Source organism: Bufo bufo, chromosome 4 (assembly GCF_905171765.1).
Source record: "Bufo bufo chromosome 4, aBufBuf1.1, whole genome shotgun sequence".
Classification (NCBI taxonomy): Eukaryota; Metazoa; Chordata; class Amphibia; order Anura; family Bufonidae; genus Bufo; species Bufo bufo.
The window spans coordinates 474,348,407-474,372,719 of record NC_053392.1 but is presented as its reverse complement, the minus strand read 5'-3'; the positions used below and the strand labels follow the sequence as shown (position 1 = coordinate 474,372,719).

The 24,313-nt window shown below is 43.0% G+C and overlaps 1 protein-coding gene across 1 annotated transcript in view; it reads left to right on the top strand.

Moving 5' to 3' along the window:
• Positions 1-24,313, top strand: part of CCDC170 (coiled-coil domain containing 170) — a 111,710-nt gene that overhangs the window by 59,782 nt on the left and 27,615 nt on the right. Inside the window, exons 8-11 of the mRNA XM_040427349.1 lie at positions 4,535-4,852; positions 15,180-15,380; positions 15,959-16,132; positions 17,509-17,751. Coding sequence (XP_040283283.1) covers positions 4,535-4,852; positions 15,180-15,380; positions 15,959-16,132; positions 17,509-17,751 — 936 coding nt within the window. The remainder of the gene's footprint in view (positions 1-4,534; positions 4,853-15,179; positions 15,381-15,958; positions 16,133-17,508; positions 17,752-24,313) is intronic.

The following is a 24,313-nucleotide window of genomic DNA, read 5'->3' as shown; positions in this document are numbered from 1 at the left end:
TAAAAGTGACCCCATCTAAGAAACTACACCCCTCAAGGTATTCAAAACTGATTTTACAAACTTTGTTAACCCTTTAGGTGTTGCACAAGATTTAATGGAAAATAGAGACACAATTTCCAAATTTCACATTTTTGGCAGATTTTTCATTTTAATATTTTTTTTCCAGTTACAAAGCAAGGGTTAACAGCCAAACAAAACTCAATATTTATGGTCCTGATTCTGTAGTTTACAGAAGCACCCCATATGTGGTCGTAAACCGCTGTACGGGCACACGGCAGGGCGCAGAAGGAAAGGAATGCCATACGGTTTTTGGAAGGCAGGTTTTGCTGGACTGTTTTTTTTGACACCATGTCCCATTTGAAGCCCCCCTGATGCACCTCTAGAGTAGAAACTCCATAAAAGTGACCCCATCTAAGAAACTACACCCCTCAAGGTATTTAAAACTGATTTTACAAAAGTTGTTAACCCTTTAGGTGTTCCACAAGAATTAATGGAAAATAGAGATTCAATTTCAAAATTTTGCTTTTTCGGCAGATTTTCCATTTTAATATTTTTTTTCCAGTAACAAAGCAAGGGTTAACAGCCAAACAAAACTCAATATTTATGGCCCTGATTCTTTAGTTTACAGAAACACCCCATATGTGGTCGTAAACTGCTGTACGGGCACACGACAGGGCGCAGAAGGAAAGGAACACCATATGGTTTCTGGAAGGCAGATTTTGCTGGATTGTTTTTAGACACCATATCCCATTTAAAGCCCCCTGATGCACCCCTAGGTTAGAAACTCCAAAAAAGTGGCCCCATTTTGGAAACTACGGGATAAGGTGGCAGTTTTGTTGGTACTATTTTAGGGTACATATGATTTTTGGTTGCTCTATATTACACTTTTTGTGAGGCAAAGTAACAAAAAATAGAAATTCAGAAATTTCATCTCCATTTGCCATTAACTCTTGTGGAACACTTAAAGGGTTAACAAAGTTTGTAAAATCAGTTTTGAATACCTTGAGGGGTGTAGTTTCTGAAATGGGGTCATTTTTTGGAGTTTATACTCTAGGGGTGCATCGGGGGGGCTTCAAATGGGACATGGTGTCAAAAAACCAGTCCAGCAAAAACTGCCTTCCAAAAACCATATGGCGCTCCTTTCCTTCTGCGTCCTGCTGTGTGGCCATACAGCAGTTTACGACCACATATGGGGCATTTCTATAAACTAAAGAATCAGGGCAATAAATATTGAGTTTTGTTTGGCCCTTTGTTAACCCTTGCTTTGTTATGGGAAAAAATAAATTAAAATGGAAAATTTGCCAAAAAATAGCTGTTTTAGCACTGTTTTTATTTTTTATTATTTACAACGTTCATCTGACAGGTTAGATCATGTGCTATTTTTATAGAGCAGGTTCTTACGGACGTGACGATACCTAATATGTATACTTTTTTATTTATTTAGGTTTTACACAATAATATCATTTTTGACACAAAAAAAAAACATGTTTTAGTGTCTCCATAGTCTGAGAGCCATAGTTTTTTCAGTTTTTTGGCGATTGTCTCAGGTTGGGTATTATTTTTGCGGGATGAGATGACGGTTAGATTGGTACTATTTTGGGGTGCATATGACTTTTTGATCGCTTGCTATTACACTTTTTGTGATGTAAGGTAACAAAAAATATCTTTTTTGACACCGTTTTTTTTATTTTATTTTTACAGTGTTCACCTGAGGGGTTAGGTCATGTGGTATTTTTATAGATCAGGTTCTTACGGACATGGCAATACCTAATATGTCTACCTTTTTATAATTTATCAGGGTTTTACACAATAATATCATTTTTGAAACAAAAAAAAATCATGTTTTAGTATCTCCATAGTCTGAGACCCATAGTTTTTTTTATTTTTTGGGCCATTGTCTTATGTAAGGGCTCATTTTTTGCGGGATGAGGTGACGGTTTGATTGGTACTTTTTTGGCGTACATGCGACTTTTTTGATCACTTTTATTACCTTTTTTGGGAAGTAAGGTGGGCAAAATTTCAATTTCCTCATAGTTTTTATTTTTTTATATTTATGGCGTTCACCATGCGGGTAAAGTAACATGACCGTTTTATAGATCAGGTCGTTACGGACGCGGCGATACCTAATATGTGTAGTGTATTTTATTTTTTTTATTTTTATTCAGTGATAAATGTGTTTTTTTGAAACTTTACTTTTTAAACTTTTTTTAACTTTTTTTTTGACCCAGACCCACTTGGTTCTTGAAGATCCAGTGGGTCTGATGTCTGTATAATACAGTACAGAACAATATATATTGCACTGTACTGTATTTTACACTTGTCTGAACAGATCTATGCCTTTTAGCATAGATCTGTTCAGCACCATGGACAGCAGGACGCCTGAGAGGCGTCCTGTTGCCATGGGAACCTTCCCCGTCTGCTCAGTACTGGTCAGAACTGCGCAGACGGGGAAGGGTAAGCACAGGGCTGAGGGGGGCTCTCTGGGAGCTCTCTCCCTCTCCCATCGGGGGGCTGGAAAGGCACAGCAGCCCCCCGATGGGAGAGGGAGGGAGCTCCCTGCGCTGTTAACCTTTTCCATACAGCGGTCCGTACGGACCGCTGTATGGAAAGGGTTAAACGGCTGACATCGCATCGCAGATGTCAGCCGTTTATACCAGGGTGCCAGCAATGTGCTGGCACCCTGGTATACCCACTAGACACCAACGATGATTCAAGGGGAGGCGGGCGTTGGATCGCGATCCCGCCTGCCGCACCGCCCGCCTCCCGCACCGCCTGCGACACCCCCCCTGCACCACCCGCCCACATAATATTATTCAGGGGTGCAGGGGGGGGGGGTGAAAAATATTTATTTTAGACATACTAAAGTTCCTGATCCCCGCGGTCAGGGACCGCGGGGATCAGAAACTGCAGAAAGCGCTACAAACCGCAGGTCTGAATTGACCTGCGGTTTGCAGCGATCGCCGACATGGGGGGGTCACAGGACCCCCCTCGGCATTGACCCAAGGTGCCCGGCTGTGTGTGACAGCCGGGATCTCAGCGCTATCACCATGTCTGCAGACATGGTGACAGTTTATGCCATGACGTGTATACTCATCATGGCGCGCTAAGTAGCAGTGCACCATGACGAGTATACTCGTCATAGGTCGGGAATATTTTTACACTATCTCCTTCTCTGATCGCTTCCCTGACAGGAATTGGGGCGATCAGAGAAGGAGAAGCACATAGTCCCTCCCTAACCCCCCCTTACCTGCCCCGATGCGCTGCGATTGGTCCCTCTGCAGTAATGGACCAATCACAGCGATCGCGGGCGGGTCAGAGCGCCTATACAGTGCCTGCCGGCTTCTCTGGTTGCCTAGCAACCCCAGCACGCCGGCTTCACTGAAGCTTCAGCGCTTCGCTCCCTGCGCTGACAGTGAAAGCCGATCACGTACATGCACGTGGGGATGCGGTGAGGCACCACATTCCCCCACGTACATGTACGTGATGTTGCGTGAAGGGGTTAATTTATAAACCAGACCAATCCAGTTGACAGAGAATGTAGTCAAGGGAGCAATCAAATTCCATGAATTCCTTCCAGATTTACAGCGGACAAAGGCTGTTATATGGTTCCCTGTATCATATTGCAGCTTGCATTCTGTTGATGGAACAGGCAAGTGTAGGGAATTTGATGTTGTCAATGTTTTCATGTTATCCTTATCATAGTTCTGTTAAAGGGGTTTTCCAGGACTTAAATATTGATTACCTATCCTTAAGATACTGTAGTTGATGAATATCAGATTGGTGGCACCAGTGTCAGACTGGGGCGCCAGTAAAATTTATTTTGGGGTCCCACCATACTGGTACATTTAAATATTACCTGCTCACACAGCAGCAAGATGCTACCAGATGATTAAATATGGGGGTCCCTGCAGCAACTTTGAGAAGGTAGGTCCTGGGGAAAAGAAGATACTGGTAGCTTTCCTCATACCTAGAAGTCACCTCAGCTCTGATCGTGTCTATAATAATAAACTAGGGAGTTTCTTTAATAATCTATCAAGTTTCTTATATGAACACAGGCTGGTTGAGGTGCTGTACATTGAATATATGTATGTAGTGCAGGAAGTCTACTGTGTTATGTGCCACTTGTGCAGGGGGTTGGAGACTACGGGCCCACCCCGAGATTCACCTGTACCCCTGTGGGCCAGTTCGAGCCTGGGTAGCACCCAGCTACACATTTGTGTTAGACAGGGAGTGTGGAACCAGAACAGATTTGACTTTGGGCTACTCCTAAGGGCATTATACTGGCATTCCCTGGTTTTCACCCTTCAACCCCTGTACATGGATCTGGACTTTGCTGCATGGGAACCAACATGCCACTACCTAGTAGCCACAAGCGACATAAATAACAATTTGTATTTTTCACCCAGAATGAGGATCCATTTCCCATTTGTGTAGATATGTAATGGAAGAGAAAATCTAAATACCTCCTGTCTTAAGAATACCTAACTGTGGGTCAGAAATCATATCATTTGTGTCCATATGTTCTGTATTTCAGAATTTAGAAAGTGTTTCTGATGCCAAGCAAGTTCTTGAAAAAGAGATTAAAATCCTCACAGATAGGTTAAATGCATCACATCGAGCCTGGGAGGTCAGCAAACAAGAGCTAAACCATGTGAAGAAGAACACTACCGAACTAGATGTGACATTGAAGAGCAGTTTGGGGGAGGCCAAAGCAGTGAAAAGCCTTCATGAATCTTTCAAAGAAGAACTTGCAGCCTCTCTCAGTCGAGACAATGTAATGGTGAAACCCAAAGAAGAGGCCATCTTGGAGAAGATATGCGACTTGTGCAACAAGACAGAAAACAAACAAATTGTAAGTTTTTGTTTCGGTGACAGTTATTTTGCATTTCTTTGTTTTTTGTTTTCCATACATCTATTTATATACAGTGTATATTTTCATATTACTGTTGGTACCTCTGAAACAGTACAATTTCTGGGACAATCTAATATATAAAGCTGAGTGTATGTGTGTGTGTATGTCTGCTAAAGGAATCCGCACCATCGCATTTACAATCATGAAATTTGGCACACAGGTACATCAGGTGTCCGGGAAGGTTTTAGACCAGGTCTCAGCTCTCTAGGACCGTTCCTGAGATATTCCAAAAAATGCATTAGCCAATAGGAGCTTGGTCACATGACCCTTATCAGCCAATAGAAGCTTGCAGGTCCTCCAGCCTCCACATACACAGTTTTACTCCAGGTTTCCATAACAACCCAGCCATTTTTCTTCACTGCTGTAGGAGAGCTTTAAAGGAAATCTGTCATAAGGATAATTGCTATTGAAATAAAGCCATGGCCTAATATCACTTAGTACCTTATTTCAAGATGTGCCTTTGTTCCAGCAATAGATGTTTTTATCCTCTGAAAATCCAGTTTATTTGGTATGCAAATGAGCCAGTAAGGTGCCCAGAGGGGCGTCACTCTTGCAGGAAGGAGTCCAGACATGCCCCCTGCCACAATGTGTCCACCCTCAAAAGACTTAAAACCACGCTCCCAGGTCCCGCTAAGCCACACTCTTATCTGGTTAGGCTACGCCCCATCCTACTCCTGAGCCGACGGGGATTGAAAAAAAATTAAGGTAAAAATCAACTTCTAGGTCCCATTAAGCCACACCTACATCTAGTTAGGCCATGCCCCTCCCACTCCTGAGCCAACAGGGATTGAAAAAATGAAGGTAAAAATCAACTTCTGTCAGCTGCAGGGGTGGGAGGAAGGGTGACTTTCTCCATGCAGCTCACACTCAGACAGTACTGTGCTGCTGTCTTAGAGTGAGCTGTTCAAAAGGACTCACCCCAGATCCGGTTAGGCTACGCCCCCTACCACTCCTCAGCCGACTGAGATTGAAAAAATGAAGTTAAAAATCAACTTCTAGGTCGCACTAAGCCACACTCCAATCTGGTTAGGCCACGTCCCCTGCACTCTTCAGCCAACAGGGATTGAAAAATTGAAGGTAAAAATCAACTTCTGTCAGCTGCAGGGGTGGGAGGAAGGGTGACTTTCTCCCTGCAGCTCACACTCAGACAGTACAGTGCTGCTGTCTTAGAGTGAGATGTTCAAAAGGACACGTCCCCGATCCAGTAAAGACCACTGTTAAGGGGGCGGACCCCTGTGGAGGTAACTCTCAAGGGGTTGGTATGCTGTGAAAGTCACTGTTAAAGGGGAAGGCTGCTGTAAAGGTCAAAGTTAAGGGGGTGGCCTGCTGTGGAGGTCCAATTTTAAGGGATGGGGCACTGTGGGGGGGGGTCAGTGTTGAGGGGTGGGGGGCTGTGGAGGTCAATGTTTTGGGGGTGGGGTGCTGTAGAGGTCACTGTCACTATTATAGTGGATAGTGTTGATATCTTTTAACGACACACACAAACGAAATAGATTAAATATACCCGAGCAAAGCCGGTTGCTTCAGCTAGTTATAACATAAAAAAGCTTGAGCTTCATCCTAAAATTGAATGTGAAGAGGTAGAACACATCTGATAGTGTAGTACTTGTCAACAGAAAAAATTAATAAGACCATTAGTGTTGCCAAGAAAATGTGGGGATGATAAAAATTAGATCATAATGAAGAGTGCAGATAGCATCTTATTAAATGAGATTTAAAGAGGCTATCCAGGAAAAGATTTTTATGACATCCTCAGGACCTTTAGGATAGGTCATTAGTAGCAGATCTGCGACACCTGGGGCTCCAGTTGATCAGCTGTTACAAGAGACCTTGAGCGCCACAGCCAGTGATATCACTGTACATCGGCCACATGGCCTAGTTGCAGCTCAGCCACTGTCACGGACGTTTCCGCGACAGGTGGCAGGTGATCGGTGAGACTGGCAACACATGGTTTGATCTGACATGTTTTCCGTTTGGATCATATGACGTCTATGTTGTTTCTGGTGCTTGCCACACCTTCTTTCCCCAGGTGTGGCTATTAGGGTCATTTAACCTTCTCTATTTATAGTTGCTTCCCCCACAATGCTTTTTCCAGAGCGCCAGTGGGCATGGCGGCTCCCTGAAACAGCTGGTGGGGATGCCGGGACTTGGACCCCCTCTGTTAATAAGTCATCATTATCTTTTCCAGGATAACCCCTTTAAATGTGCATACATCCCATAGTGCTTTTGTATTCTATCACTTGAGTGGATGGGACAAATACAAAATTAGATGCCTGTAGACTTGTCTTACAATAACCTCTCTATGGGTTGTGTTTTGAGCCTCAGTCGAGACTTCCATTACCCTTGATGGCAAAAATTGCCCAGCATGCATCTCTATTCTTGACATCGAAACAACTTAAATTGCGGTCTGTCGAGTCTGTTGGGTACTGTTGGGGTCCGATGCAACTCTTTTTAATGCCATAGTTTGTTTTACTGTAGTTTAGTTTAGGGGTATACAGTAAAAAAATGTAATCAGAACTTACTTTACACTGTTGGTAAAACTAGGTTTGAAATACATTTGTCTAGAATCCAGTAGGTGGCAATGTAGTATATAAAGTTGGAGAAGCTGCTTTTATTGCATAATGTAGTATAATAAGCTATAGCGCATTTCTGTAAAGTGTAAAAGTCTCTTTCTTCTTTTATGTCATGTACATTGTTTAATCGATTCATGTGATAGCTCATGCCATGCTTATGACAGCATCCATGCTTACAGCTGTAAGCAGCTCACAGCAGTACATGGACACACACAGTACACATCTTTTTTCCTCCATCTTTATCTGTGTCCCTCTTAGCAGCTCAGATATATATATATATATATATATATATATATATATATACACTGCTCAAAAAAATAAAGGGAACACAAAAATAACACATCCTAGATCTGAGTTAATTAAATATTCTTCTGAAATACTTTGTTCTTTACATAGTTGAATGTGCTGACAACAAAATCACACAAAAATAAAAAAATGGAAATCAAATTTTTTTAACCCATGGAGGTCTGGATTTGGAGTCACACTCAAAATTAAAGTGGAAAAACACACTACAGGCTGATCCAACTTTGATGTAATGTCCTTAAAACAAGTCAAAATGAGGCTCAGTAGTGTGTGTGGCCTCCACGTGCCTGTATGACCTCCCTACAACGCCTGTGCATGCTCCTGATGAGGTGGCGGACGGTCTCCTGAGGGATCTCCTCCCAGACCTGGACTAAAGCATCTGCCAACTCTTGGACAGTCTGTGGTGCAACGTGACGTTGGTGGATAGAGAGAGACATGATGTCCCAGATGTGCTCAATTGGATTCAGGTCTGGGGAACGGGCGAGCCAGTCCATAGCATCAATGCCTTCGTCTTGCAGGAACTGCTGACACACGCCAGCCACATGAGGTCTAGCATTGTCTTGCATTAGGAGGAACCCAGGGCCAACCGCACCAGCATATGGTCTCACAAGGGGTCTGAGGATCTCATCTCGGTACCTAATGGCAGTCAGGCTACCTCTGGCTACCTGTGCCACCCCACACCATTACTGACCCAATGCCAAACCGGTCATGCTGGAGGATGTTGCAGGCAGCAGAACGTTCTCCACGGCATTTCCCGACTCTGTTACGTCTGTCACATGTGCTCAGTGTGAACCTGCTTTCATCTGTGAAGAGCACAGGGCACCAGTGGCGAATTTGCCAATCTTGGTGTTCTCTGGCAAATGCCAAACGTCCTGCACGGTGTTGGGCTGTATGCACAACCCCCACCTGTGGACGTCGGGTCCTCATATCACCCTCATGGAGTCTGTTTCTGACCGTTTGAGCAGACACATGCACATTTGTGCCCTGCTGGTGGTCATTTTTCAGGGCTCTGGCAGTGCTCCTCCTGTTCCTCCTTGCACAAAGGCGGAGGTAGCGGTCCTGCTGCTGGGTTGTTGCCCTCCTACGGCCTCCTCCACGTCTCCTGATGTACTGGCCTGTCTCCTGGTAGCGCCTCCATGCTCTGGACACTACGCTGACAGACTCGGCAAACCTTCTTGCCACAGCTCGCATTGATGTGCCATCCTGGATAAGCTGCACTACCTGAGCCACTTGTGTGGGTTGTAGACTCCGTCTCATGCTACCACTAGAGTGAAAGCACCGCCAGCATTCAAAAGTGACCAAAACATCAGCCAGGAAGCATAGGAACTGAGAAGTAGTCTGTGGTCACCACCTTCAGAACCACTCCTTTATTGGGGGTGTCTTGCTAATTGCCTATAATTTCCACCTGTTGTCTATCCCATTTGCACAACAGCATGTGAAATTGATTGTCACTCAGTGTTGCTTCCTAAGTGGACAGTTTGATTTCACAGAAGTGTGATTGACTTGGAGTTACATTGTGTTGTTTAAGTGTTCCCTTTATTTTTTTGAGCAGTGTATAATAACACATCATGTGTCTCTGTTTACACAATATCACTATTTTAGTTAAACCTTTAATGTAAAGGAGTGTCATATATATCATGTGGGTTAGTGCATGCAGAACAGCTATGTCTGTATCAACATCAAGAGAACCAAGCTGTGACTGACATACAGGCTTACTCTGCTACGGTTGGGATCAGAGATAACACTGATCCTGGCCATTTAACCCCTCAGATGCCATGGTCAATAACGATCACAGCATCTAAGGCCATGTTCATATCACCTTTTAGTTTTCCTTTCTTCTTCGTTAGAAGAACAAAAAAGAAATGGATCCTTTATTTTGAGTATCCCTTCTATAATTTGACATTCCTCACACAGGACTTTTTCTCCTGTCTAACATAACAGATCTATAATGGAACTGACAAAAACACATGCAAAATGAGCACAACGGATGCTCAAAATATGGCATCTGTTTTTTTTTTGTTTTTTTTTTTTCATTCTGTTCTTCTGTTGGATCAGAGGAATGGAAAACTAAACTGTCATGTGAACATCGCCTGAGTGGTTAAACAAAGGGAGAGAGCTCCCTCTGTCATCCCATTGGCCTCCCGCAGTACGATTGAGGGGTTGCAATGGGTTGCCATTGCATCTAAGGCATAAAAATAGCTCTGAGGGTAGGAACCACTGGGGTTCCTGTCCAATTCACAATGACTGACATACACAGCAGTATAGACGTTAAATAAAATGTTTACAAGTAAAAAAACACAAACCCTTTAATTTTCCATTAATCCCTTCCCACACCGTGTGGTAAATGTATGGCATGGCAAGTGGCTTGGTTCCACACTATTTTGTACATTTTTGGCATCACAAGGGTGCCAGCTCAGGAATGGAGCTGCTGCCATCAGCAGCGATTGTCAGCTGTAACATACAGCTGACACCTGCTGTAATGGCCAAGATTGGAGCTAGCCCCTATCGCAGTTTTACCCCTAATGCTGCAGTCTATAGCGAGCTCCCTTTCTTCTCCTTCGGGCCCCCCATGACACAGTTGCAGGGTCCCCATGGTTGCCATGGCAGCCAGAACCCTGTCAAAAGCCTCCGGGTCTGTTGCGTTCAGAAGCCTATTAGGGTTTGATAGGCGAGTTGTCAGTGTAACTATTGCATTGCATAGTGCCAGCGATCAGATTGTTCTGTTGCAACTTCTAGTCCTCTAGTGCTGCGGACAGAATTGCAATTTTTGCCGCCTACCTGAATTCCCACTAAATAAAAAATTTTTTTTAATCAAAATAAAAAATAAATCAAAAGTATGCACCCCAAAATGACTATTCGTATGGTCCCTTTGTTGGCAGTTTGGTAATTTACATAATGGGAGACATTTATTAAAACCACTGCTGAGGAAAACTGGCTTAGTTGCCCATAGCAACCAATCAGAGTTCACCTTTCATTTTTCAGGGCTTCATTTGAAAATGAAGGCATTAATCTGATTATTTACTATGGGTAGCCAAGACAGCTTTCCTTAGCACCAGTTTTGATAAATGTCCCCATATGTGTTTAATGACACTACCGTGTGTTCCTACATGCAGATCGGAAACATCAGGCTGTCCCAGGAATAGGCTTTTTTACAGTGGGTCCCAATTATGGGGTGCACACAGGCCAAATTAATATTTTGCGGATTTGCAGACTGCAAAACACATAGGTTGTGTGCAGGAGGCCTAACTCTTTGATGCCATCACAGGGATTCCCTTTTCAGAAGGGGTTTGGAGGCATGTAGTGAACACGCGATCTGTGTCTTCCCTGCATGTATATGTATACAGATCACTGGTGGCCCTTATAGTATAAAAAAAAAAATCATTAATTACTTAATACAGTAAAATGTCATAAAATGATAAAAAAATGAAATGTGAAAAAAAAAAAGTGAAAAATAAAAAAGCACCACCCAAAAAACAAACAAAACACAAGTGCGATATATGTCCCTTTTACAAAACGTTTCTGTACATGGATGATTATCGTCCATGTACAGAGGCTGCGTCTAAGGCCTCATGCACACGACCGTTGTTTTATTTCGTGTCTGTTGTTCCATTTTTCGTGATTTTCTGCGGACCCATTGACTGTCAATGGGTCCGTTGAAAACTCGGTTAATGCACCGTTTGTCATCCGCGTCCGTGATCCGTGGTTACAGTCCGTCAAAAAAATATAACCTGTCCTATTTTTTTCACGGAAAACGGTTCGCGGACCCATTCAAGTCAATGGGACCGTGAAAAAACGCGGAGGCACACAAGATTGTCATCCGCGTCCGTTTTTTTTCCTATCATTTGCATGGCAAACTTGACTTTTCTTTACTTTCCTTCATGTCTGGTGATCCTCCAAAAATAAAGGAAGACACACAGAAACAAAAACGGAAACGGATCACGGAACAACGGAACCCCATTTTGCGGAACGGAACACAACAACGGTCGTGTGCATGAGGCCTAAAGCTAAGGGAAGGAGATCAGTGTAAAGCTAAAATAGAGTTTTTGTATTTTCCGCCATTGCAACATCATATGTTACACTAAATACAAATATTTGACTTTTATTATGCATGAGAGAATTATAGGATTCGGTGTTTGGGTAAATATTATTTATAGAACAACTTATGTTAAAAAATAGCATAAAACTATTAGTTCCTGAATAATATCTAAATTAAATAAGTTCCACTCCAGTTTTAAATAATAAGAAAGCCCAGTGTGTCCGGCAGTTAAAAAACAAAGAAACAAAATCAACTATAGAATTGCCGTAATCATTCCAAAAGGTGACATTTTGCTCCGGTCATGAAGGCCCAAAACAAGCCATTAAAGGGTTAAGGCCAAAATAAGCCTGGTCGTTCGAAGGTGAGATTAAATTATTTATGCAACATTGGCAAAGCAGGATCATAGCTGTAGTACTGGATCATAAGAATGCTCTAACAGTACTGGAGGCAGGTAAGTAACTACATGGTCATAAAACATCATGGAAGTGACCACCTCAGGAAGCGTTGGCATTGAGTTTGAACACTACTTGTAGTTCTAACACTACCTGTGCTAGGAATGCACGCGGTGCATGTGTCAAACACATTGATAGGATTCTATTGTCCTTTTGGTGTACACCAGGTCAGTATTAGGCTACTTTCACACTTGCGTTCGGGGTTCCGCTTGTGAGTACCGTTTGAAGGCTCTCGCAAGCGGCCCCGAACGGATCCGTACAGCCCCAATGCATTCTGAGTGGATGCGGATCCGCTCAGAATGCATCAGTTTGGCACCGCTTGGCCTCCGTTCCGCTCAGCAGGAGGACACCCGAACGCAGCTTGCAGCGTTCGGGTGTCCGTCTGGCCGTGCGGAGCCAAACGGATCCGTCCAGACTTACAATGCAAGTCAATGGGGACGGATACGTTTGACGTTGACACAATATGGTGCAATTGCAAACGGATCCGTCCCCCATTGACTTTCAATGTAAAGTCAGGAGTCCCTATTAATATACCATCAGATCGGAGTTTTCTCCAATCCGATGGTATATTTTAACTTGAATATACCATCGGATTTGAGTTAGATCGTCAAACTCAGATCCGACAGTATATTCTAACACAGAGGTGTTCCCATAGTGATGGGGACGCTTCAAGTTAGAATATACTGAGAACTGTGTAATTACTGCCCCCTGCTGCCTGGCAGCACCTGATCTCTTACAGGGGGCTGTGATCCGCACAATTAACCCCTCAGGTGCCGCACCTGAGGGGTTAATTGTGCGTATCATATCCCCCTCCTCCCCTGTATTTAACTCATTGGTGGCCAGTGCCAATCCACGAAGTGAAAAATCTGATCTGAAAAAATCAGTTATGCAGACGGATCCGTTCTGAACTGATGCAAGCGTTTGCATTATAGGAGCGGATCCGTCTGTGCAGACACCAGACAGATCCGCTCCGAACGCAAGTGTGAAAGTAGCCCTAAGGGCTCTTTCACACTTGCGTTATTGTCTTCCGGCATAGAGTTCCGTCGTCGGGACTCTATGCCGGAAGAATACTGATCAGGATTATCCTAATGCATTCTGAATGGAGAGTAATCCGTTCAGGATGCATCAGGATGTCTTCAGTTCCGGTACGGAACGTTTTTTGGCCGGAGAAAATACCGCAGCATGCTGCGCTTTTTGCTCCGGCCAAAAATCCTGAAGACTTGCCGCAAGGCCGGATCCGGGATCAATGCCCATTGAAAGGCATTGATCCGGATCCGGCCTTAAGCTAAACGTCGTTTCGGCGCATTGCCGGACCCGACGTTTAGCTTTTTCTGAATAGTTACCATGGCTGCCGGGACGCTAAAGTCCTGACAGCCATGGTAAGTGTAGCGGGGAGCAGGGGAGCAGCATACTTACCGTCCGTGCGGCTCCCCGGGCGCTCCAGAGTGACGTCAGGGCGCCCCAAGCGCATGGATCACGTGATCACATGGATCACGTCATCCATGCGCATGGGGCGCTCTGACGTCATTCTGGAGCGCCCGGGGAGCCGCACGGACTGTAAGTATACCGCTCCCCCGCTCCCCGCTCCTACTATGGCAACCAGGACTTTAATAGCGTCCTGGGTGCCATAGTAACACTGAAAGCATTTGGAAGACGGTTCCGTCTTCAAATGCTTTCAGTACACTTGCGTTGTTACGGATCCGGCAGGCACCTCCGGCAACGGAAGTGCATGCCGGATCCCAACAACGCAAGTGTGAAAGAGGCCTAAGACGGCATCTTTTTTCTCACTGTATATGATTGCCCAGTGGACTACACTAGTCCATGCCGAGGCATAGAGTTGCATTAAGCCTTCTGTTGGAAATATGCATTGAGAAATACTCCTGATGTATGCTAGGCACAAATGAGATGTGAATAGAGCCTTAAAACTGGGGATTTAATTTGCTAATGTCTCCTCACCCAGTCAACTCTACAGCAGCATATGTGTGTATGGTATATGTCTTGTTGACAAGGCAGAGGTATCCAGCCTGTTTAAGCTTGGAAGCCACATTCGAATATAGTAGTTGTTTATAACAAGAGATTATGAGAGATCCCGCAAATTGGCAATGTTGGCAACTAAGTATATTGGGCCAGATTTACTAATATTTCTGCACCAAAACTCTGTTTTAGTGGCGCAATTTGGTGCATCTAGGGTTTCTGTGCTTTTTCTGATATGCTCAATAAGGGGGCACATTTAGTGGAATGTGGGTGGAGCTTCTTGGGTAAGGGGCAACCAAATTCTGGCTTAAAAATCTGTCTCAAAGTAAGTCAACCAATAGTTGGTACAGAATCAGAGAAAAGTGTCTATCCCTGCACCAGATTTATCATCCAGCCTAGGCCACTGTGATAAATTTGATGTAGGCAGCCTGTCTAAGGGCCCTATTACACTGCCCGATGTTTAGCAGTCCGAGTGCCAATGAATAATAACACATCAATCAGTACTCGTTTGACTGGCCCGATTACACTGGTCAATAAAACTGAATGCATCCAGATGAAAGATGGCCATCAGCCAACAAAGGAGTGCTCAATCATCGGCTGCTTGAATATACAGGCCAAATCATATGACCCCCTCGTTCCCGATAATTGGCTCAAAAATCATACGTTCTAATAGGGCATTAAGCTTATGCCATCTTTAGGATTAGTAAATCTGGGCTAATGTGGCTAATGTGGCTAATGTGCCTAATTCCAAGTTCCTGATTTATTTACTAGCCAAACTCAGGTGCTATTAGGGATATTTTGTAGTATTTATGATGGGTGCTCAAAGCTTTTGCCCCCCTCAGCATTGACATCTTCTACTAGTTTTACACTGTGCATAAACGGTGTAACGTGTATTAATGGTTGGCATTTTTTTTCTATTTATCTTGTAGATGGTAACTCAACTGGAAAAAAAAGTGTGCCAACTGAATGAGCAGCTACAGAACCAGTCAGATCTGCACCAGGAAGCACTGCTTAGAGCTAGAAAAGCTGAGCAGCAACTTGAAGACCTGTGGGCTCGGCTGAAATTTGCTGAAGGGGAACTCGTTTCTGGAGATGTCATGCGGGACAATCTAAGTTATGAGAAACAGAAGGTAAGATGATATTAAAATTGACACTGTTAAAAAAATGAATTGGAAGCTAACAAAGGGCAGCCTCAGACATAACAAATAGCCCACACCTTTGCCTGGATCCTTCAACAAAGTGTAGCCAGTCTTTCACAGAGAGGTTGGTGGGAAATCATATCACAGGATCATATGAGTGAGCCTAAACAATATAATTTGCTATACTGTTTACCAGTGGTTCCCAAATATTGTCAGTCATATGAACCCCAAAAAAACTACAGACCCACCATCAGAGGCTGCAGTCAGTGTGGGCATGTCTATGTACCTATCCTTTTTGCAGGGGTATTGTGGGAAGAGTTAGAGGCTCCAAGGCCCAGGGCTACACGAAGACCGTTGTGTGTCACATTTTACTTGAGTTGTTAGATTGCCATTGGTGTAGATTATGTAATATCTTTCCATTATTATTATATCATGTGCTGACAATTTCTTTCATCAAATATATTTGAATCATTGATGTATAATATGATGGCCGTCTACTGGTTTTCATATTCATAAAATAAGTTATTACTAGATCATTTTGACATTTTTCACTTTTCTACCTCCTGCAGTACATGAAGTTCCTGGAACAGCTGTCTGATAAGATGAAGTTGGAAAGAATAACTGCTGATGTAGGCTTTGACATGCGTCTAGATGCCATACTTGCCCGGGCAGATCAGTTGGTCAAATTAGAATCCGAAGCTGTCATTGGGAATAAGACTCTTGCACACAGTTTGCAAAGAAAGGTACAGGAAATACAATTCAGCATAGTTTGCTTTACAAGGGAGTATTATCAGTACATTATAGATTGATAGATTTATCGGTGACACACACCTATTAGGAAAGTTTTCAGCATCTATTTATTTGAATAGGCGCTTCAGATGCAGTACTTGAGAATGGCCACTACTCAGTGTATGAAGCAGTGGTGCTTCAGCTCCATATACTGTTTACTTCCATAAACTGTGGATGCCGCTAACAGCTGGTCAGTGGGGGTTTTGGGTGTTGGACCACACTGATCTCATATTGACGACCTATACTATGGATAGGTCATCAGTATGTTGGCCTCAGAAAACCCCAGTAATTTGCAAGTTGGGGCCTTTATAGATTGGACTTATTTTTCTAGCACACCTCAGAGATGCTCAGTTGGAATTTGGAAGCAAATAGGTAAGAGTGAGTAATTCTTCAAAAAAGAAAACTTATTCAAGTGTTGTAAATTTGTATTATATGTTGATTTGTCCACTTTGAAAATTTAGAAATTAAATAGCGATTGTGAGACAACCCCTTTATTTGCTGGCATACAGACACTATTTACTTTGGTTAGAATGTGTAACCATATACCCACTGAAAGTGTAAGCTCAACTAAACTCAGCTAAAACTGAAACTCAACTAAAAATGGAAGAATGGTTTCACATTTCAAATACGACTAGGTGGGTGGGTTCAAGTTCTGTAACACTACTGGAAATTTTATATCTTCCCAAACCAAACTCACCTCCCTACTGTAGCTCCCAACATCAGATTCCCAAATGGAATGTTTAAAGGGGTTATCCTAGAGTAAGACAGTCCTCCCAGAGTAGCCAACCCATGGTAGATGGTGTGGTTCGGTGGTCGCCCCCCGGGCTTGTTCTTCCACTCCCTACCATGCTGAAATCATTATCCATCGATGGGGGGACACATGACTACCTCAGTGGTGATTGGCTCTCCGTGTGTCAAGACAACTGGTTATGTGATGCAAGGGCACCAGGTCACTACTGCGACTTGTAATTGGTTGCAGCGGTCATGATTTCCCCCATTAACGGATGTTCAATTCAGAGCGGCAGGGAGAGGAAGAGTCGGCCCGAGAGCGTCAAACACCGAACCCGGCGGCGGGGACCAGGTAAATATGATCTCCACTGTGGAAGGTCTGTTATTCTTGGATAACCCCTTTAAGCTCACCCAAACAATGAACATTCCATTTATACTTGAAAGTTTCTTCTGTTGTCCACTTTGCAAGACAGTCCTATGAGAATAGAACTGTTGACAGGTTTATTTGTGTATTCATAAATGTAGCATGAAGCACTCTTTTTCGGAATCATCATTTTTTTTCTTGTAGAAAATAAATAAGTTTTATTATATTTTAATATAGTTAAAAGCACAAAAAGAAAAGTTTGATAGCAAAGAGCTACATATGGAGCTTTTGAGGAAAAAGATTGCCCAGCTTGAAGAGGAAAAACAAGTGCGCACAGCTCTGGCAGTGGAGAGAGATGAGGCTAACCTGACTGTGAGGAGGCTGCAGAAGAAGGTGGAGAGACTGCAGAAGGAGCTAAGTGCAGCTCAAGAATTTGTCACAGAGCTGAAATCCAGACTTTCAGATACCAATGAGTTTAAGGCAAGTGTAACATACCATTTAGAAATTATTCAAACCAGGGCTCTTCCTCAATTTTGTTTTAAATAGCACAGATTTTAATGGGTCATTAAGCTTTCAGAAATCTTTTGATATTTCACTAGAATGAGGAGAGAGAATCGATCACATAATGTGCTCTCTCTCCTCGCTTCTATCTCCTGCAGCACGGAGAGAGAGAGAGCACACTGTGTGAGCGCTTCTCTCTCCTCGTTCTATTTATCAGCAATCAGACCTCCACCTATTAAAACTTTTCATATGTGTCTATGACATATCAAAAGTAGCCCTTTAAGGGAATCTGTCATAGAAATCTGCCATCCTTATAAATTCTAAACCTTGTCCATCTGGCCACTGGGGCACACAGTAAGATAATGCTTCCTGTTTTGTACAACATGCCTTTCTGTTTGTATTAACTTGTAGACAGAGCAAACATAGATAGCACACCTTTAGACTATCTAGTCAAAGTATAAACTACCAATTAGATTACTTAGTTACACCAGAATTTTGCGCCAAAATTGTGTCTAATTATTTTAACATATTGTTATCTTAAGCCAGATGCCTTTCTTAGGAAACCACACCCTTTGTTGGACTGTTGTCTGTTGTGGAAATTTTATTAGGATGTGTATTTAATATATTGTGTATTGTCATCATGTCTCTCAGTGTCAGGGTAAACCATTGGAGTGGATATCTTCCCGTGTATGTCTTGTCACAGCTGCTGGGCGCAGAGGTCTCCGTCTGCGAATGGTCCATGTGCTATGCACTGGGCTGTGGGCCGGGGGAGACTGATGTGTTAAGCAGAGTAGTGTTTTGTTGGCTGATGTATGGACGCCGGCTAGGGCCCCCGCGCAAGACGCAGATTTATTGGCTTGGCGTGGATGCATTTGTTAAGAGAACAATATAACGAAAGGAACGTGCGTTTGTTGTCTCTAGTGCGCCTGATCAGCCTCTGGAGATAATGACGTTGTCCTGTAAATAAACATGCATGAGGATCATAGTAACTTTATCTGGCATTGATCACTGAGCAAGGCTAGATAAAATTAACTCCAGTGGTAATGGTAGATTATTGCATACATGTGTTTGTTGGCTAGGGTATTCTAAATGATGGTGTCTTGTCTTCCTATGTCATCACTTCCTGTATGTCATCACTTCCTGCATCCTTGTTATGGGCCAGCCCCTTTTACACCTTTTGTGAGTAAATAAAAGTGAACAGACTGAGCAGGGCGGGGCAGTTGCTCAGCAGAACTTAACATGAAAACACCTTTGGCTGACTGCGGTTGAGATTTTTACCTTTCCTTACACAAAGACATTGGAGAGCAGATTTCTAATATTAATATTTCTACAACAGATAATATTTCTATAACAAGTCAAAAAAGTGTCAAAAATTTAATTCTGTGCATTTTTATTAGTCTCCCCAATTTGTGAGTTGTAATTCATACAAGTATAAAAAAATAGTGCTGCAAACAAAACCTGAAATATCACATTACATACTGCAACAGTTTGTCACGTTCTGGAGGACCAGGCAGACCTCTGGAACGCCTGACAAACATGGCACATGCAGGTTACAGACCAGGAAACCAACGGAATACTTTATTACACATGTAATATAGGAACACAACAGTGGTGCAGGACAAGCAAGTTGTAAGCAATAGTGGTAGCACTACCACTGAACCAAGTGCACCGGTAGACTAGAGGCAAACAAAGAGGCAAAGTGCCAGTGAGACCCGTTTTTCACAGAGCCCCTAGTGGTAGGGATGAACTTGGCCGAGGGCTCACTGGTCACACCTTCAGAAACACTTGGCTGCTACCTGAAAAGAACCACACTGGTGAAATCACCAGCGGTACACACAAACAAAATAAGGACTGGAACCTAAACAAACTTGGGATATGGATCAGATAAGACAAACGGGAACCAGCACACAATCAGATGCCTGTACCCCATGCGGAATGGAAGCATGGCGGTCACAGGCAGAGCTGCACACAGACTAGATGTCCTCCCTCTAGAGAATCCAGGAGCTCTCTCATGAAGGCAGCACAAACACAGGACAGGAACAGAAGCAGAAAGCACAGCCAGGCTATACATGAAACAGACAGGATCCGAAGCAGTTGAGCACTGCCAGGCTATACATGAAACAGACAGGATCAGAAGCAGTGGAGCACTACCAGGTTATACATGAAACAGACAGGATCAGAAGCAGTGGAGCACTACCAGGTTATACATGAAACAGACAGGATCAGAAGCAGTTGACCACTGCCAGGCTATACATGAAATAGACAGGATCAGAAGCAGTTGAGCACTGCCAGGCTATACATGAAACAGGCAGGATCAATAGCAGTGGAGCACTGCCAGGTGTGACACAGTGAGAGGTTTCGTCTAGGAAAACAGGTATTTTCCTCCCAGCATGTGCTGCTGGGCTGATATACAGCCAGTTGAGGTCTAATACCGGACTGGAGTTTAAGTGCACACGACCATATTTCACCTTAAGGACAAGGCCATTTTTTGCTAATCTGACCAGTGTCACTTTATGTGTGAATAACTTTAAAACGCTTTTACTTATCCAGGCCATTCTGAGATTGTTTTTTCATCACATATTGTACTTCATGACAGTGGTAAAATGGAGTAAAAAAAATTCATTTTTATTTATTAAAAAATAGCAAATTTACCCAAAATTTTGAAAAATTAGCAAATGTCCAAATTTCAATTTCTCTACTTTTATAATAGATAGTAATACCTCCAAAAATAGTTATTATTTTACATTCCCATATGTCTACTTCGTGTTTGGATCATTTTGGGAATACCATTTTTTTGGGGGGATGTTTAGAAGCAAATCTTGAAATTTTTCAGAAAATTTCTAAAACCCACTTTTTCAGGACCAGTTCAGGTCTGAAGTCACTTTGTGAGGATCCATCTTCAAAATGCGTTCAGTGTTACTATGGCACCCAGGACGCTATTAAAGTCCTGGTTGCCGTAGTAGTAGTGGGGAGCGGGGGAGCAGTATACTTACCGTCCGTGCGGCTCCCAGGGCACTCCAGAATGACGTCAGAGCGCCCCATGCGCATGGATGACGTGATCCATGTGATCACGTCATCCATGCGCATGGGGCGCCCTGACGTCACTCTGAAGCGCCCCGGGAGCCGCACGGACTGTAAGTATACTGCTTCCCCGCTCCCCACTACACTTTACCATGGCAAACAGGACTTTAGCGTCCTGGGAGCCATGGTAACCATTCAGAAAAAGCTAAACGTCGGATCCGGTAATGCGCCGAAACGACGTTTAGCTTAAGGCCGGATTTGGATTAATGCCTTTCAATGGGCATTAATTCCGGATCCGGCCTTGCGGCAAGTGTTCAGGATTTTTGACCGGAGCAAAAAGCGCAGCATGCTGCAGTATTTTCTCCGGCCAAAAAACGTTCCGTCCTGGAACTGAAGACATCCTGATGCATCCTGAACGGATTTCTCTCCATTCAGAATGCATGGGGATAATCCTGATCAGGATTCTTCCGGCATAGAGCCCCAACAACGCAAGTGTGAAAGAGCCCTTACACGTCTTCTGGTGTGTTTATTCGATGCTGGGAATAATAATTAGTACATACGTGGCTTTCTCCTGTACGGCTGATGCCCTCCAAAAACGCTGGATCTCACAGTTAGTCCGCGCGCTAGTGCCGGCTCTTTCGTTTGGGCACATGCGGATTAGGGATGTCAGGATGCCAACTTTGCTCCGTGGCATATGTTTTTTTCTTTCATAGAGGATCTTTGTTTTTTTTCTTTCTCTGTATTGCCGCTATCTTGCCTTTGTATTTCTTTCAACACCAAAAAAGGAGGAAAAGGCAAAGCACGACAAACAATATATATAAACTTTATTATGGTTCCCAAAGAGGGAAAATCCGATAAAATACAATAACGGACAATACAGTGGTGGGTAGGAGACACACAGGGTGGAAGAGGATCACAATATGGACAACATGTAAAAAAAAGGGATACTAAATAATTAATAAATACCCAAATGAAGAGTGTACTACAATGACCTAACCAAAGCCATGAACAAGATATTGGAGCCAAATACAGTACATAGGTTTTAAAGTGCAAAGTGCAAAAGATACAATGTACATGGACAATAAAATGAACAGTATAATAAATAATTACATAAATACCAAAAATAGTGATCCAAAAGCCCCAACGTGCGTTTCGCGTAAGCTTCCCCCCTATTTTATTGGATTTTCCCTCTTTGGGAACCATAATAAAGTTTATATATATTGTTAGTCGTGCTTTGCCTTTTCCTCCTTTTTTGGTGTTGATACTTGGTGTACAGGCCTAGTACGCATACTCACTTCGTGAGTTATCTATTATTGGTGTTTATCTTTGTATTTCTTTGCCAAACGCATTTCAAAACCTGACTGGTTCTTCTTCAATGGTCAGATACAGTCAGGGTCATAAATATTGGAACATTGACACAATTCTAACATTTTTGGCTCTTTACACTACCACAATGGATTTGAAATGAAACGAACAAGATGTGCTTTAACTGCAGACTGTCAGCTTTAATTTGAGGGTATGTACATCCAAATCAGGTGAAGGGTGTAGGAATTACAACAGTTTGCATATGTGCCTCCCACTTGTTAAGGAACCAAAAGTAATGGGACAATTGGCTTCTTAGCTGTTCCATGGCCAGTTGTCTGTTATTCCCTCATTATCCCAATTACAATGAGCATATAAAAGGTCCAGAGTTAATTTCAAGTGTGCTATTTGCATTTGGAATCTGTTGCTGTCAACTCTCAAGATGAGATCCAAAGAGCTGTCACTATCAGTGAAGCAAGCCATCATCAGGCTGAAAAAACAAAACAAACCCATCAGAGAGATAGCAAAAACATTAGGCGTGGCCAAAACAACTGTTTGGAGCATTCTTAAAAAGAAGGAATGCACCGGTGAGCTCAGCAACACCAAAAGACCTGAAAGAAAGCGGAAAACAACTGTGGTGGATGACCGAAGAATTCTTTCCCTGGTGAAGAAAACACCCTTCACAACAGTTGGCCAGATCAAGAACACTCTCCATGAGGTAGGTGTATGTGTGTCAAAGTCAACAATCAAGAGAAGACTTCACCAGAGTGAATACAGAGGGTTCACCACAAGATGTAAACCATTGGTGAGCCTCAAAAACAGGAAGGCCAGATTAGAGTTTGCCAAACGACAGCTAAAAAACTTTCACAGTTCTGGAACAACATCCAATGGACAGATGAGACCAAGATCAACTTGTACCAGAGTGATGGGAAGAGAAGAGTATGGAGAAGGAAAGGAACTGCTCAGGATCCTAAGCATACCACCTCATCAGTGAAGCATGTGGTGGTAGTGTCATGGCATGGGCATGTATGGCTGGCAATGGAACTGGTTCTCTTGTATTTATTGATGATGTGATTGCTGGTGACTGCTGACAAAAGCAGCAGGATGAATTCTGAAGTGTTTCGGGCAATATTATCTGCTCATATTCAGCCAAATGCTTCAGAACTCATTGGACGGCGCTTCACAGTGCAGATGGACAATGACCCAAAACCTACTGCAAAAGCAAACAAAGAGTTTTTTAAGGGAAAGACGTGGAATGTTATGCAATGGCCAAGTCAATCACCTGACCTGAATCCAATCGAGCATGCATTTCTCTTGCTGAAGACAAAACTGAAGGGAAAATGCCCCAAGAACAAGCAGGAACTGAAGACAGTTGCAGTAGAGGCCTGGCGGAGCATCACCAGGGATGAAACCCAACGTCTGGTGATGTCTATGCGTTCCAAACTTCAGGCTGTAATTGACTGCAAAGGATTTGCAACCAAGTAATAAAAAGTGAAAGTTTGATTTATGCTTATTATTCTGTCCCATTACTTTTGGTCCCTTAACAAGTGGGAGGCACATATGCAAACTGTTGTAATTCCTACACCGTTCACCTGATTTAGATGTAAATACCCTCAAATTAAAGCTGACAGTCTGCAGTTAAAGCACATCTTGTTAGTTTCATTTCAAATCCATTGTGGTGGTGTATAGAGACACAAATGTTAGAATTGTGTCGATGTCCCAATATTTATGGACCTGACTGTATATGATATAAAATGAGGGACAAATTACTCCTTATATTGAGTCAGTATGATCCTTAAAAACCCGGACCAGACTATATCAGGCTAGTGTAGTAACTGAAAACTTGGAGCAGACTACATTTGCCATTTATCTCTTATTCACATATTGCGATATCTTTACCTACTCTTAATGCTATTTTCTATTATTGCATTGCCATATCTTCACAAATAACTATGTATAAAGATATAGTAAATAGTCATATATGAATATATAATATAACAAAAAAAATTGTTTGATACTTTTAAAAATTATATATATATATATACACTCACCTAAAGAATTATTAGGAACACCATACTAATACGGTGTTGGTCCCCCTTTTGCCTTCAGAACTGCCTTAATTCTACGTGGCATTGATTCAACAATGTGCTGATAGCATTCTTTAGAAATGTTGGCCCATATTGATAGGATAGCATCTTGCAGTTGATGGAGATTTGAG